This window comes from Rattus norvegicus, chromosome 4, assembly GCF_021556685.1.
Source record: "Rattus norvegicus strain SHRSP/BbbUtx chromosome 4, alternate assembly SHRSP_T2T, whole genome shotgun sequence".
Classification (NCBI taxonomy): Eukaryota; Metazoa; Chordata; class Mammalia; order Rodentia; family Muridae; genus Rattus; species Rattus norvegicus.
In genome coordinates, this window is record NC_141537.1 from 124,979,330 (window position 1) to 124,995,794 (window position 16,465).

Here is a 16,465-nt window from a genome sequence, read left to right on the forward strand (position 1 = left end):
CTGGAGCGTTTATGTCATTGGTTGATGTTTCCCATTACCCCAAAGTTTACATGTACGTGTGTGTGTGTGTGTGTGTGTGTTCCCACCACCCTTGTTTCATCTTTGTTGCTGACACCTTTCATCCTTGGCCAGTGTACAGCATTAAGTCACATTCCTGAGAATGGTGTCAGCAAGGACCTTTCCTTGTAGCTGATCTTTTTGTTCTCATTCGTCTGTGAGTATATGTGGTACATCATAGGCCAGGCCTCTGTCTGGCCATCCATAAAAGGCACTGTCAGAACCCTCTACTGAGAGCCCTGGGGATGGGGCCATATGTGCAGGCTGCAGTTTGGCTGTCACTGCTGGACTCAGGCTCAGCTCAGCACACAGTAGGACTGACTAGGTTTAAGTGAGCCTCAGGGAAGGCAGGCTCATAGCATGTGTATGCTAACATGTTGGGAAAGAACCGAGGGGATGGAGACCTACACAAAGAGAAGCAAGGTGGGCTCAGGTGGCCCCCCATCCCAGCAACTCATCTGCCCCATCCTGTGAACCTGGGGCAGAAGGCAGAGTGCAGGCCAGGACCCTTGCTGGTCCGCCTACTTCACAGGCCTCAGAAAGATACCCAAGGCTCTTGGGTGGCCTGTAAGGGCTCATCCTGGACTCTGTTGTAAATGCTTTCTTGTCTCTCAAGTCTGTGGGACCCACAATGCCTTGTCATCCTCTGCCTTTGTGCTGAGGCCACAAAGCAAACATTCTGTTCATCAGAGACACCCCCCCACCCCCACTGCCCTCCTGCCAGGAGAGAAAATGCCAGAATTCTTCAGGGCTTTCAAGGCATGGAGGGGGCTGTCCAGGGAGTTTTGATGTCTGGGCTGGATTGTTTGGGACATCCATTGTTCTGTGATCAAAGGAGGCTATAGTCTCCGGACCTCTGAATCCATTTACAAGGAGCAGGCTCTGGAATAGCTACTACCTGCCTGCAGTATACAGAAGGCTGGGCTCCTCCCAAGACACCATCTGTGGCTGGGTCGTATCCATGTAATCCTTTTAAAAGACAAATGTCAGTTTATATAGCTCCTGAACTCTGCCTGAAATGCCTTTAGCAATGATTTCCTTTCGAGCACACAAACGCCCCCGGCCCCTTAACACCTGTGTGCAATTGGCTGGGATCAGCTTCACTGTTTCATTTCTGATCGTTAGGTATTTCTGGAATCTATGCTGTCACCAATACATCATGCTTCTGGGACCTCCTGTCTGGGTTCACGGGTGTGTGTGTCAGTATCTCAGATTCCTGGAGTGGGAAGTGTCAGCTCACAGTTCCTTCTATTGGACTGCAATACATTTTAAAAAAACATCATGAAATCTACAGCTATTGAGTCTGCAGCTCAACCACATTAAATGCAGTCGTAGTAGAGCGAGATTTCCCATTTTCCCAAGCTAGAACTGTCCCTGTCAAGCACTCAGCCCCAGCCCCTAGTGCCTGCCACACTACTTTCTGCTCTGAATCTGCGTGGAATCATGCGCTGTCTACAGTCTGTGTTGGGCTTGCTGCCCTATCAGATGAGTCTTAGGCCTGTCTTCATTATGAAAATTTCTAGTCCTGTTACCTTAGCCATCTCTGTTTTTGTCTCTTCCTGTGGCCAGTGTCTTTCCCGATGTCATGCCTGTGGGATGTGATCGTGTCGCACAGTGGTTGTGGCTGTCATTGGCAAGACTCATTGACTCATAGGGACCATGCCTAGTAAGACATTTCTAGCATGGGGCCCTTGGGGCATCCATTTCTGTTTTTTCTGGTAACAAAATCTCTACAATGTGAATCAGCACAGCTTCCCTTTCAGCAGGCGGCAGGGCGAGTTTTCCACACTATCAATCTCTCCCTCTGGTGGGTGTGAGAGGTGCAGATTGACCAAGTAGATCAAGGCTCTCTCACATTGCCTGGCTGGCAGGACCCTGAAGCCTGATACTCTGAAACCATGGCAGAGTGGTCCTGAGATGGGACAGTACCAGGCCATGTTACTGCTCCGCAGGAGGCGAGGAACCTCAGTCTTCCTTGGGAGGAATAGGGAGGCCCAGCCGACCCAGAGTGAGCAGAAGAGCGGATGGGCATCATTCAATGGACAGTGGCCCAGTCCTCCACCCAGTGATGGATTCTGTTCCTGTGATGGTTTAGTTCTTTCAGAAAGGTACAATGCACCATTACCTTGTGTGCTGAAGGACAAGGGCAACTCCTTTACTGCACATACAGGCATCACGGGCTACTGAGAACTTAGAATGATGATGGATGCTGAGATCCTGAACGCTCCTCCTAGAAGCAGAATCCGTGATGTTCTTAGTGCCGGGCCCTGTGCTGCTCACTAGAGATCTTAGGTGACTTAGGCCCACTTTTGGACACAAGACCTTCCAAGGATGGCGTTGGCATAAGTGTGTCACATGGCAGGGATATCATTGGTGCATGTATGCATGTGTACGTGTGTGTGTGTGTGTGTGTAGCTAGACACAGGAGCCGACTGGCCTGCCCAGAGGCAGGTGGGTGCTGGCCAGATGGAGAGGTAGGGAGGTCATATTGGATGGGCTTCTTCAGGCCTGACGAATGGACAGTCCCCAGGCGGAGAGGGAGGAGGATGCTTCCAGCACCGACCATCACCAACAAAGGCAGCAGTAAGCAGAGGCCCAAGTGATAGGTAGAGGGGCATGAACTGCCTTGAAGGCCTTGATTGTCACACCAGGGGGTGGTACTTTGTCCTGTAATGGCTTTTTATGCAACTCCAAGGCTCCCCAAAATGACTCAGAGCTACCCAAGGCCAGTGCTGTATGACAAAGGCTAAAAGAGGTGATATGGGAGAGTTAGGGTACACAGAGGTCGGGGAGACCCTCTCGGAGAAAAAGTGATCCCTGAAAAGGGGAAAGAAATAGGCCTGGTTGAGAGTAGAGATGGGGGCAGGTGGGGGTGGAAGGTTCTGGGGAGACATTATAGCAAGTGCAATAGCGCTGGGCAGGAAATGAGCCTGGAACTCTAAGGAATGAGAGAGGGAGGGGGAGAGAGGGGGGGAGGGAGGGAGGGAGGGAGGGAGGGAGGGAGGGAGGGAGGGGAGACAGCACGAGCACAGAGAAGGAACAAGTGGGGAAAGAGGAGACAGGAGCACTTCACGGAGCTGCATGGGCACAGAGGAGTCCTCATCTGATTGCTGTGTGTGGACAGTCACCTGGGTACCATCCTGGAAGTGACTGGAGGACAGATGGAGCGGGGAGGGTCAGGATCTGAGGAGACAGGTGGGTGGGTCGGGGATGCCTCAGAGGTGGCCCTGGGAGGTCTGTCCTCAGAACAGCCTGGGAAGGACTTCACTGGCACAAGAAGCAGCTTAGGGATCAAAAGGAGGCAAATACCCACCCTAGCTTGGGGAAGCCAGGGGCAGCCTGAAGCAAGTCTGCTGCTGGTGGGGTGCAAAGTCCTGTGACCAGATTAGGTAGAACTGTAGGAGTGGCCAAGACAAGGTGACACGGGACGCCCAGAGATTGGAGCCTATCACTACCGTCAGAGTGTGAGGAGGATGACAGGCCTTGGGGTTCATGTCACAGGTCAGAAGTCAGAGGTCAAGAAATCCCCAGAGAGAGGGGCTAGAGTGTCAGGGGTCAGGGAGGGATGCAGGCAGGCCTGCGGGAGCTGCCTCAGGAGCATCTTGGGGATTGTGGGGTGGAAACCTCCTTGTGACCTTGCCTCCCGTGTCTTGGATGTTGAGTCCACATTAGCCCTCATGCTCCAGGTAGGTCGGTCTTCCAGCATCAGATCAGCTCCAGATGCCTTTGAAGTGAGAGAGCGAGGGTGGGAGAAGCTAGAATAGTGGAAGTCTACCAAGTGCAGGCTGAAATCTGGCCCGAGATCAAAAGACTGGGAGAGACAACCATTGAGTCCACGTGAAGGCGGCACCCTGGCCTGCTGGAGGCTCAGTTCCAGTGAGCTCTCTTGTACTGGCTGGATCAAGTTGCCTGTGCCTGTAGAGGGAAAGGGATGAGGCGAAAATGTGGCTGGGCTGTTTAATCCTCCGTGTCCTCTTGGGCAGAGGGAACATGGAGTGTTTGGCCTTGTGCCTGGGTTGTTAATGATTGTAGTTAATGAATGTTGTTGAGGCTGTCATCGTTATCTCTCAGGGCATCTATCATATATTGCCTGGCCAGGACCCCAGGATCTGGCACAATGTGGTAATCCCAAAAGGCTTTCTTAGAAAAGCCTTAAGGAGGGAAGATCCAGCCTGTGGAGGAAGACCAAGTGTTAGCGTTTAGATATGAAATGTCCTACCAAAGGCTCAGTATGTCTTAAAGCCTGGGTCCTCAGACAGTGGAGCACCTCTTCATCTCAGCCACATCTGCATTACATTCCTCCTCCTCCTCCCCCTCTTCCTCCTCTTCCTCCTCTTCCTCCTCATCTTCCTCTTTCTCTTCCTCCTTTCTCCTCCTCTTCCTCCTCTTCCTCCTCCTCTTCCTCCTCCTCCTCCTCCTCTTCCTCCTCCTCCTTCTTTTGGTGACAGAATCTCTTTATGAAACCTGGTCTCAAATTTGTAATCTTCCTTCCTCAGCTACAGAGTGCTCGTGTTATAGGTATGTACCTCCACTCCTGGCTTGTATACTTTTAGATAGTTATTGTTGTAAATGGAGGCTGAGTGGGGTGATGTGATAGGGTTGGGGTACATGGGTGCCAGGGATATCTTCTCTGAGGAGATTTGATCCCTGAAAAGAGAAAAGGAAGAAGCCAGCCTGTTTGAGAACCATAAGTCTCCTCTTTGTTTTTAAGTCTTCATTTTGAGATAGTGTCTCATGAGGATGCCCATTCTGGTCTTGAACTAGGATCCTGCTGCACAGCCTTCTGAGTAGTGGATTACAGGCCGTTTCTACCAGACCTGGCTATTTATGTGAATTTGAGAATCGCCTTGACAAATCCTATAAACAGATTGGGTCTTTGATGAAAGTTGTATCTCACATACAGTAGAGTGCACATCTTGAGTACATTGACCCTCTTCTCAAACATGCATTCATGGTGTGTGCTTCAAATAAAGTGGTTAAAAGCACTTACTGCTCTAGCAGAGGACCCAGGTTCATCCACACAGCAGCTCACAATTACCAGTAACTACAGTTCCAGGGGACCTGATGCCACCTTGTGGGCTTCTTGGGTTCTGCATTCATGTGGTGTGCATACACAAATGTAAGCAAAGTAACAAATCAAAAGAAGGAGAAGAAGGAGAAGGAAGAGTAGGAAGAGGAGGAGGAAGAGGAGGAGGGGGGAGTAGAAGGGAGAGGAGGAGTGGAGGAGGAGGAGGGGAAGGAGGAGGAGGGGTGGAGGAGGAGGAGTTGAGGAGGAGGAGGAGGAGGAGGAGATTCCCTTCTTGTTGGTCAACATGCTTACTGCTGACTTATTTATTTCTGGCTTTCTCTTTTAAATGGCATGTTTTTCTACTACTATATTAAGAATAAGCACTATTTGAATATATCTATTTTGGTTTTGGTCATTGTGTTATAATATTTTTAATTAATATTAATTTTTATTAATTAGACTTCATTTCAACCAAATCTCTGAGAAAAAGCAAATTAAGATGACTTTAAATGGAATCCCATAAGCTCTCCGAGGCTCTTTTCTGCCCCATCTGGGCTACTTAGATCAGAAGAACCCAACTCAGGGCTTCTTGTGTCTGCAACAGTTCATTTAGGGACATGTCCTGGCAGAAACAGTTCAGGGGCTGGGGAGGAGCTAGACAAATCACATGTCAGCTGTTGCCCGTGCTGTCTGTGGAGTGAGCACTTCCTACACACACACACACACACACACACACACACACACACACACACACACACATACACACACACATACACACACATACACACACATACACACACACATACACACACACATACACACACATACACACATACACACACATACACACACATACACACACATACACACACACATACACACACACATACACACACACATACACACACATACACACACATACACATACACACACACACATACACACACCCACATACACACACATACACACACATACACACACACATACACACACATACACACATACACACACATACACACACATACACACACATACACACACATACACACACACACACACACACACACACACACACACACACACACACTTGGAGCCTGTCATTTGCTACCTATTGCTCTATACTCTGCAGGAGGACCAAGGCTCCCCGTGCTTCCTTACAGGGGAAGGGCTGGAGTGCAGGTCAGGGATATGTGGGATTGGGGGTAAGAGGTTCTCCTGCACGGAGCCTGCAGTGGTCCTGCGTTTGGTGGCCTGGAAACCCAGCCACAGCTCCTCATTGCAATCCACAGGCTCCACCAAGGACCTGGTCGAGACATGCTGTGCAGCGGGCCAGCAGTGGGCCATCGACAATGATGAGTGCCAGGAGATCCCTGAGAATGGCGCGCAGAGCGACGTCTGCAGGTAAGAGGCCTGGGGTGGGCAGAACTGCTCTTGCCTTCCCTGGGCCCCCAGTGTGTGAGGGTGACCAAAAGGGAACGCAGTAAGCCAGGTGGATGTGGGGCGACTGACCAGTCCTGAGGGTCAGCTGACCACATGGATCTATAGCCAGCTTGGTGAGTACATGTTGTGCCATTTAGAGTGAGTCCAAACGACCATTATCACCTTGGGGTTTCTGGGGCTCCCCACTCACAGCAGCTACCCCCTCAGCTCAGCCACCCCAATGCCCTGCAGTTGGGCCCTTTCTACTCTCCTCTGCCACCTCTGCTTTGGCTCAGACACTTGTGCTGTGCTTCCCTTGTCAGGACTGGCCCTCCCATTCTCAACCTTCATGGCCTACTCATGAAGTTCAGAGAGGCAGTGCGATGCACCCAGAGCTGCACAGCTCACCACTATGACCAAAATTAGAACCCATATTTTCTAATGTCCACTGTGTTCTGTCTCTGCTCATTCTCCTCCTCTCTCCCCCCTTTCCCTACCCCTGTTCTTCCTCCTCTTCTTCTTCCTTCGTTTCTTCCCTATCCTCCTCTTCCCTCCTTTTCTTCTTTTCTCTTTCTCTTTCTCCTCCTCTTCTTCCTTCTTTTTTCCTTCTTTCCTCCTCCTCTTCCTCCTCCTTCTTCTCTTCCAGTTCTGAGATAGGGTCTCACCATATAGCCCTATGACCTAAAACTCTCTATGTAGACCAGGCTGGCCTCAAGCTCACACAGGCCTGCCTTTGCCTCCCATGTGCTGGGATTAAAGGCATGCACCACCATGCCTGGCTTCACTCTGCCTTTTTTTTCTTTTTTTTTTTTCAGAGCTGGGGACCGAGCCCAGGGCCTTGTGCTTGCTAGGCAAGCGCTCTACCACTGAGCTAAACCCCCAACCCCTCACTCTGACTTTTTAAAAAGTACTTTACATTCTAACCTTGTCCCTTCTCTTTCCTTTTTGCCACTCCTGTTTGAGGTTACCGAATGACTAGAGCATGCACACCATTCATGCCCCATAAGTTCTGAGCTTTGCAGCCTGTATAAATGCTCACATCCCTCTGGAGATAGAGCTCGCCACCACGTGGAGCACAACTCCGTCACTGGGCAGCTGACCCTGCACATGCTCCTCCCAAGTAGCACTGAGTCCTGCCTCCCATGGCCCATGCTTTGCTGGCTCCCCAGCCCCCCCCCCTTGACAGATTATTCATCAGGAGAGGGGCAGGCGGTGACCAGGGATGCAGGTACTACTCTCCTCCAGCAGATCTACCCCATCTTTTCTGAGGTTGGGTCTCTCTCACTTTCTGAGGGTTGGTAATGGAACCAACACCTTCCTCCCGAGGTCAAGGACACAGCTCTGAGGCCAGTGGGTTCTGGGCCCAGATCAAACCTATGTGGCTTGGTGGGTGTTGTGTCTGCTTTGCTGTCAGCCCTGGCCCCACTTGTTGTCGATCTCAACTGGAGCTCCTATCTACATTTCATTCCATCTCCCAACTGTGGGGTGAGGACTGTCACCTTCCTTGAGAGGGACCCACCAATTAGGTACTGAGGTATTCCCCTGTTTCAGGATAGCCCAGAGGCACTGCTGCATCTCCTACTTGAAAGAGAAGAGCTGTGTGGCCGGCGTCATGGGGGCCAAGGAGGGTGAGACCTGTGGAGCCGAGGACAATGATACCTGTGGGGTCTCCCTGTACAAGGCAAGTCCCGCCTGCTGCAACCATGGCTGAGACGGGTGACACCACATCCTGGGGTGGGGCTAGGGGCAGACTCACCACTTGTCCAGACAATGTTAACAGTCATGGCAATGGTCAACAAAGTATGTATTGACCCACCTCAATGACCCAGGCGACATCTTGCTCTCTCTGAGGCAGAGTAGGTGAGGGTGGCCGGTGTGGTGTGCCTGAGGGAGTGGCTGAAGAAGTCTGTGGGTGGAGGCTGTGCTGGAGTGTACAACGGTTCCAGGAGCAGTGAGGTGGCCAGCAATAGAAAGTCCTAGGATGCTGGCTTTCTTTGAATGTGCGCTGGAGGCTGGAGGCTGGGGACTAGAGGCAGGAGGCAGGAGGCAGGAGGCTGGAGGTAGGAGGCAGGAGGCAGGAGGCAGGAGGCTGGAGGTAGGAGGCAGGAGGCAGGAGGCAGGAAGCAGGAGGCAGGAGGCAGGAGGCAGGAGGCAGGAGGCTGGAGGTAGGAGGCAGGAGGCAGGAGGCAGGAGGCAGGAGGCTGGAGGCTGGAGGTAGGAGGCAGGAGGCAGGAGGCAGGAGGCTGAAGGTAGGAGGCAGGAGGCAGGAGGTAGGGGGCTGGAGGCAGGAGGTAGGAGGTTGGAGGCAGGAGGCTGGAGGATCAAGCTGTATCAGGGGCAGGGGACATAGGAGGAAGAGGAGAAGGTATAGTATTAGGAGAGGACCTTACTGCAGGCGGTGTAGAGTCCTGCTAACTGTGGTTACCCCAGGTCCAGACCTCTTCTCTCAGCTTCAGTTTCTCCATGCATAAAACATGGGCAAGGAATCCCCATCCTGGCCTAGTGCCAGCACCTGGAGCTTGTGTTCATGTGACTTTGGGGAAGTAGGTATTGAAGCATCAGGCAAAGGACTTGGGCATCACCCATTGTAGCTGTGCCTGTGGCTGGTTTGTTTGGCCAGGCCTGTGTAGCTGTCTTTGGCTGGTGGCTGCTCTGGAGTCAGGTGGCCCAGCTGAACTGTCCCTGTTCCCTGCCGTCTCTCCTACAGGGGGCTGGCTGAGCCTGGTTCAGATAGGGCCCTAGGAAAGAGAGTGAAAGCACACACATTGCTCAGCTTTCCTCACTCTGACGACACGCCCGAGGCAACCCCTTTTGCGAGTAAAAGGTTTTGGTTCCATTTGCTCTCACTTGGCCCTGCTGCCTTTGGGCTTTCGGTGAGGTGTCACGGCATGGCATGGTGTGCACGGGAGAACCAGTTTCTCATGGAACATTGAAGAGACCAGTGTCCCGAAGTCCCCCTTAAGGGCATGTCTTCAGTGACCTAGGATCTGACATTAGACCCACTCGGGGCTCTGGAGTAGGGGTATGCTAAACCCAAGCTACAGTGGCATACAAGACTTTCAAAAGCCTAGGTTCAAATGGACACATGATCATTTCTGTCTCATGCTAGTGACCAAAGCAAGGGACTGAGCACTTCAGGTCGAAGCTGCCCTCTGAGTCGCTGGGCTGTTTAGCTTCAGACTGAGTATACCCAGGAGGCTGGTCAGCTGGGCTTTTGCTGCCCCAGTCTACTGCAACAGTATGACAATACAAACCATATTTCCCCATGGCAGTTGGCAGCCTGGACTGGGTGGGTCTGCATATCCTTAGGAACCCAACCTCTGTCTTTTTGTTGAATGGTCAGTGTGCAGTGTGAGCTTCAAATCTCTACTGAACCTGATGCAACACCAGGAGCTCTAACACATACACTTTGAGGAGGAGAACCAGGGACAGTGAGATAGGTACACTTCCAAGTATATTCTGTCCTGAACACTTTATGAAGTCACACGGACTGCAAGGGCCCTTGGGAAATGCTGTCCTTACGCTGAGCTGACAGGATCGGCATCTGCTTCTGAGGGTGGGGCATGGTGGGGCATGGTGGGCATGCCTGGTCTTCATTTGTGGTTCTTTCCAAGGGCCATTTATTCATCCATTAAAGAAAATTAACATTAGTCTTACCCTTCTCCAGACTCAGGATGCAGGGGTGGGCCACCTTCCACCCTGGGAGAGCACACAGGCAGACAGAGGAACTAGACAACATTAATTCACCACAGAGCCTGCCCCAGGCTGTGCCCACGGACCCTGAATGAGTCACAGGCACATAGGCCGTGGGAAGCCACGCTGCTCTGAGGGCCTGGTGGTGATGGTCTGTCTCCCTCAGCAATGCTGTGACTGCTGTGGCCTGGGACTCCGTGTGCGGGCTGAGGGCCAGTCGTGTGAGTCCAACCCCAACCTGGGCTATCCCTGCAGCCACGTCATGCTCTCCTGCTGTGAAGGCGAGGAGCCTCTCATAGTGCCTGAGGTCCGCCGGCCACCAGAGCCTGGGGCCACTCCTCGCAGAGGTGGGTGCTTTCCTTCCAGGTAGACGCAGTTGAAGGAAGAGAGATGGGCTCCAAGGGTGGTTGGGCTAGGTGGCCTCGGGCCAGTCACAGTGGGGACCCTGGTCCATTATTGTATGTGGTTTGAGGTTTGAGCTCTGCCCTATAGAATTCTGTGGCTGCTGCCTGGACTCTAATCCTGTTTGTGCTGGCCTGATGGTCCCACAGTTCTCTGTACCACTCACCAATCACCAGTGACAATCTGTCCTTCTACCCTCCCTTCACTACCCTGACTCCTTTGACCATCTCCACACCCTTCCATTGTTTCCCTAGCTGGTCACCATGTTCTGCTTATGTCATTATCTATCCAGACCATCCATCTGTCTGTCTGTCTGTCGATTTGTCCATCCACTCATCCATCCATCCATCCATCCATCCATCCATCCATCCATCCATCCATTCGTCCATCCACCCACCCATCTATCTATCCATCCATCTGTCCATCCACTTACCCATCCATCCATCCATCCATCCATCCATCCATCCATCCATCCATCCATCCATCTACCCATCCATCCTTCCATTCATCCATTCATTCATCCATCTATCCACTTATCCATCCACTCATCCATCTAAACACCTTCATCTATCCACATGCCTATCTGTCCATCCATTCATCACTTCACTTCCTCATTCACCCCCCAGATCTTCTCTCATTCACTTCCACTCATCACTCATTCACCTCCCCTACGCATTCACCTATTTTTCTCTTAACCCCCACCACATACCCATCTACCAGCTCATCCAAGATGCTTGCTAAAAACAATTTATGAAGAATATGAAGAAGAGAGTGGTTTAGGGTAGAGTTCAGGAGGAAACCCAGCATCAGAGGTCAGAATAAGGCATGGGGGACCATGTGGACCACACGGCTGGGCAGGGTCCATCCATCCCCTCACTTAACCACCCACGGTAACATTGTGTCTCTTCACGTGTAAAGCTTCTGAGTAGCTTGGGTATGGGAGATGCAGATTGTTCTGCTTCAAGACCTATTTGAAATAGCCTCAGGCACACCCTCTTTTCCCTTCTGTGGGGAAGATGGTCAGAAGGGCAGGCAGATGACAATGAGCTGGGCTTGGCCCATGGAGGTACCTGCTGGTGGGCTCAGGGATGCCTGAGCCTTTGTCTTTGGCCCTGGGCCTTGCATCTGTCTCTCACAGTTCCAGGTCCTCAGGACAGAGCTGTGATCACCAGGCTAGGGCTCCCCAGGAGGGAGCTCAATGCGCCCACCGTCCCTATGTCATGCTCTTGGATGCAGCTTCATGCCAACATTATGTTCTCTCGTTGCATCTGGCCAGTGCAGAGCAGCCCTCTCTGTCACTCACTGGCTAACCTCTGCGGAGCAGACAGTGCATCCCAGGGCCAGGAGACCCAAAGAGATGGTGCTGACACAGCTAAGGACACTGCAATCAGATGACACAGCCTCATCTATCTCAACCTAGGCTAGCACTTTCTATGGCTCCAGATTAGTAAGAAGCCCCCATTAGGCATGGTCCTGTCCCACTGAAGGGCACCCAGGTGATGAAGACTCAGACTCATTCATTCATCTGCCCCACCCCCTCCACTCCCCACCCATCTGGCCATCCATCCATTCATCTATACCCCACGTGCCCCCCCATCCTGTCATTCATCCATTCCTCCCTCTCTCCCTCCTTTACTTCTCCATCTTTATCATCTTTTGAGCCCCTGTTGCTTTCCTGGATCCAGTGGGCTCAGCCACCCATTGGCCGTGTTGGCTTAGTTCCAAGTGCTGACCAACCACCCCAGTTTCAGAGACGGAGATGGGAAGCCGGGAGGCCTTGTCACTGGGCACAGAGGCTGAACTGCCCAATAGCTTGCCGGGAGATGACCAGGATGAGTGCCTGATGCTCCCTGGGGAGCTTTGCCAGCATCTTTGCATCAACACTGTTGGCTCCTACCGCTGTGCCTGCTTCCCTGGATTCGAGCTGCAGGGTGATGGCCGCACCTGCCGCCCAGGTAAGCTGTAGGCAGCCCAGGGACAGACTTGTCCTGCCAATGGAGGTGGCCTTCCCGGGCTACCTCTCTTCCTGCTGCCCCTGGGTTGATGCTGGCAGAAGCCAGAGTAGGCTCCTAGCTCTGGGAATTCTGAAGACTGCCTGGAGCTCCCTTTGAAGACAGGCCTGGAGCAGGCTCAGGCTTCAGAGACCCTCAGCAGGCCTAGCTATAGCCCCAGCACTAGGGCTTTCTCTATGTCAGCTGTATGGGGGAACTGTTTTCTAATCTAGACAACCCCCATTTCTTCCTTCACTCTTTTGCCTTTTCCTAATATCTGTGAGATAGCTCTTCCCTAATGTGTGTCCATACCCTAAGCCTCAGTATTCTCCCTTATGAATGAGCAAAGGGAGTGTCAGTGAGGGCATCAGTCACTGCTTGGTGTGGTTGCCTGTGAGTATTCAAGCCCTTACAGAAGATATGAGCCCTGCCGTATGCTCTATCTACAACAGATGGAGGTGCCCCACAGTTGGACACTGCACGAGAGTCTGCACCGAGGTCTGAGTCTGCCCAGGTATCTCCCAACACCATCCCCCTGCCAGTGCCACAGCCCAATACCTGCAAAGGTGAGTGGAAAGGTGGCCCTTCTGCAGGGCCTGAGCTGCAGGGATCTGGACCGTGTGGTGTGGTAGGCTCTAAGGCTGGGTGGGTGCAAGTTGGTCCAGGCTATCTGGTGCCTCTGCTTTGTGAAAGGGCCTGCCTGGTGATCACTGAGGAGGAGGTGGCATCAGGGGATTCTGGGACTCTAGGTGACCCTGGTCAAGGAGGATCACCTGCTGTCTCCTTCCTATAAAACCAAGTCTTCACTCAGGAATGCTGGGAAGTCTTCCCTTCCTCCTTCTGCTTTGTCCTCAGTGTCCTCGCTGGCACTGGAGGGATGGATCGACATCTGAGTGGTGTGTGGGAGGAACCCAAAATATTGTCCCCTGTGCCAGCAGGGACTAGCGTCATTTACTGGGGACCCTGTGAAAAGGCACAGGCATGGGGCTCTCATCTTTTCACACCTCTGCCTCCCTGGGCCTCTATGGAAACCCCAACCCATACCTCAGAGATGGGGGGTGAGCAGTGTGGCCAGGATTTATGTATTCTGATTCCGGGAATTTTTCCTCAGACAATGGGCCCTGCCGGCAGGTGTGTCGCGTTATTGGCGACACAGCCATGTGCTCCTGCTTCCCTGGCTACGCCATCATGGCAGATGGTGTGTCCTGTGAAGGTGAGTACTGTGGGGTTACCCTCTAAGCTTTGAAGATCTGGTTGGCCTGTGGTGAGAGCTTAGGGCAGGGGAGACCAGGACTTCAAACTCACCCCGTTCATGAGCTTCAGCTGTTGGTTTCAGTAGGTGGTTCCCTCTGGTGTCACTGAACCCTTGGTATTGGCCCTCCATGCTGCTCCAGAGCTCTGGGCTCCTGTCTGGCTGCTTTGGTGCTTTCTAAGGACTGAATGCTTCCCAGAACTGAATGTGTGCCCACGTCACCTGAAGGCCCATTGGACACAGATTCCTGGGAATTCTGCTGGCCTCTCAGACAACCTGATTAGGGGTCCGGATAAGCTTTGAACTTGTGTTCTAACCAGGACCCATGCCAGATAAGGACCATTCTCAACTCACTGCTCCCTGAGGGATGGTGTGATCTGCAAGACTGAGCTTGCTTTGTGATCTCTGAGTTCATCCATGCTCCAGCCCAAGGTGGAGAAAGAGAGAAGGGAGCAATGTGTCACAGTGTCAGGGACAGTATCCAGAAATGATCTTTCCTTCCCCACTCCTACCTCACGTGCCTGCAGTGGGGAGAAGGGTCTCGGTCAAGGAGGGAGAGTTGACATTAGTGACAGTGAGCTTCTCTGCCCTTCACAAACACATCAGGAGTGATGGTCACATAGCCCTTCCCCTTTACCCCAGTGACCAGCATAGGTGAGGGTATGTCTCAGTGGGGCCACCATGGGTTAGGACCTCTCAGTACACAGTATACAGTGGGAACAGTGGCTCTGGCACCTACCAGTTGGCTTCCTCAGTGAGTTTGGTTTGAACCAGTTTGAAGGGTCCTAGGACCTTTTCCCTCCTGTCTTGTCAGAAGCTGATAGTCAAGTCCACGATATGTATGGCCCAGGCTCAGAAGACATGGTCTGAATATCTGTGTATAATGATCGAGTCTGTCCAAAAGGATGCCCACATTCTTCTCTGAACCTCAAATTCCAAGTCTAATCACTAGAGACTCAGTTTGTACATGAGTGATACCCTCTAGTGAGTCCAGAGAAGGCACTAAAGCACATAGCACAGTGACAACTGGCTGGCCTTTCTCTCTGTCTGATGGCGGAGACAACAGGCCCAGGGGACAAGTTGTTCTCTGGGCTCTGATTCTTCCCAGGGCTCTGGAGACTGAGAAAAGTATCTTGGTTCAAAAGTCTTCAGATCTAACCCCTCTCAGGGACCTGCTGCCAGAGGCCCAGTATACTGCCTCTGCCTGCCACCCCTGCAGCACTCCAGCAGGAAGATCTGAGGGGCGCAAGCCAGAGGTTACAAAGGCACACCTGTGAGGGAGTAGACAGCTCCCACACAGGAGGAGGCCTGCCTCTCTTTGTTCTCAGGAATAATCACAGGAATTCCCAGCTGGGACAGCCTGAGGATTTTTAAAAATATTTCCAGATTTGAGTCTCTGGAGAAACTTCATACAGCTTCTCATGGAGGCCCTTTTGTATAGCCCTTAGCCTGGCTGCCTCGGGGTCTCCTCATCCCCTCTGTGAATGCTACTGGCCTGTACCCCAGAGCCCTCGAAACGAAGCTTGAGAGCCTTCTGTTGCTGTTTCCTTGGTTACTGCAGACTTGGGCATTACAGAGATGGCCTGAGGCAGCTTGCTGCCCGTGGTATTACTGGGGGCTGGCTGCTTGTCCTCTCTGAGTCTCTCTCCTCTGCCCTTACTGGGCAGCAGGGGCAGCTCTAATATCTTTTTGACTTTTACAAACTCAACTTGGGTTCAAGGTCCAGCTGTCCCCTGACATGCACACACAGGCTCTTTACCCCTCTTCCAGCACACACGGGTTCTTTACCTATCCCCAGCTGCCCCTGGCAGCCACACCTCTCTAACAGCCTTCTGTTTTTCCTTCCGTGGTTGTCATTAGACCAAGACGAGTGTTTGATGGGCACTCACGATTGTAGCTGGAAACAGTTCTGTGTGAACACCCTGGGATCCTTCTACTGTGTCAACCACACAGTGCTGTGTGCAGAGGGTTATATCCTCAACGCACATAGGAAGTGTGTGGGTAAGCTGGAGCCCCTGTCTGCCGCCCACGTCACGGCTGTCTGCTCTGCTCCACGCCAACCCACCACATAGTGCCACATGCTAAAGGGCCAACCCTTTGCATGTGAGTTTCCACACAGCAGCCTGCTGAGCTCTGTGTCACGCCCTCGTGTCCTGGTGTCTTGTCCCGCTTGTTCTCCGTGGCTGTGTTCCCAGATATGCTCGTGACTCAGAAAGCTAAAGGGATAGATATCTCAGTGATGGGTCAGAAACGGGAAGGCCAGATGTGGACGGCAGGGTCATGCAGCAATGTGGAGGCAGGGAGGCCTGGATGGGAAGCAGGTCCCCAGTGGCTCTGGACCTTGTCTTTTCTTAGCTATTGGAAGCTGGTGACAGCTATGAGGGTTGTGGTGTATGTGCAATGTGCACATAGTCTGGATCATGCAGCCTGTTACCTCGGCCACTTAGATTGCCTGTGGACTTATCTGGAATCTCCTGAGAGGCAAGTAGATCGTACTGATCCAGCACACCCAGTTCAGCGTCCATCTGCTGAGCAAATGGCACTTTCCCCTCTGAGTCTTCCCTCAATGAACAGGGAAGATGTGAGCCCCGTCAACCTGCACATGGCTGGGTCTCTTGTCTATCTATGCCTATATAGGCTGG

At 52.4% G+C, this 16,465-nt stretch overlaps 1 protein-coding gene across 2 annotated transcripts in view; it reads left to right on the forward strand.

Annotated features, from left to right (window-relative positions):
• Positions 1-16,465, forward strand: part of Fbln2 (fibulin 2) — a 59,188-nt gene that overhangs the window by 31,030 nt on the left and 11,693 nt on the right. Inside the window, 7 exon segments of one of the 2 annotated variants that reach the window (NM_001100490.1) lie at positions 6,356-6,467; positions 8,037-8,166; positions 10,345-10,525; positions 12,326-12,535; positions 13,024-13,137; positions 13,683-13,784; positions 15,684-15,824. In NM_001100490.1, the coding sequence (NP_001093960.1) occupies positions 6,356-6,467; positions 8,037-8,166; positions 10,345-10,525; positions 12,326-12,535; positions 13,024-13,137; positions 13,683-13,784; positions 15,684-15,824 (990 nt within the window). 2 annotated transcript variants of the gene reach the window in all.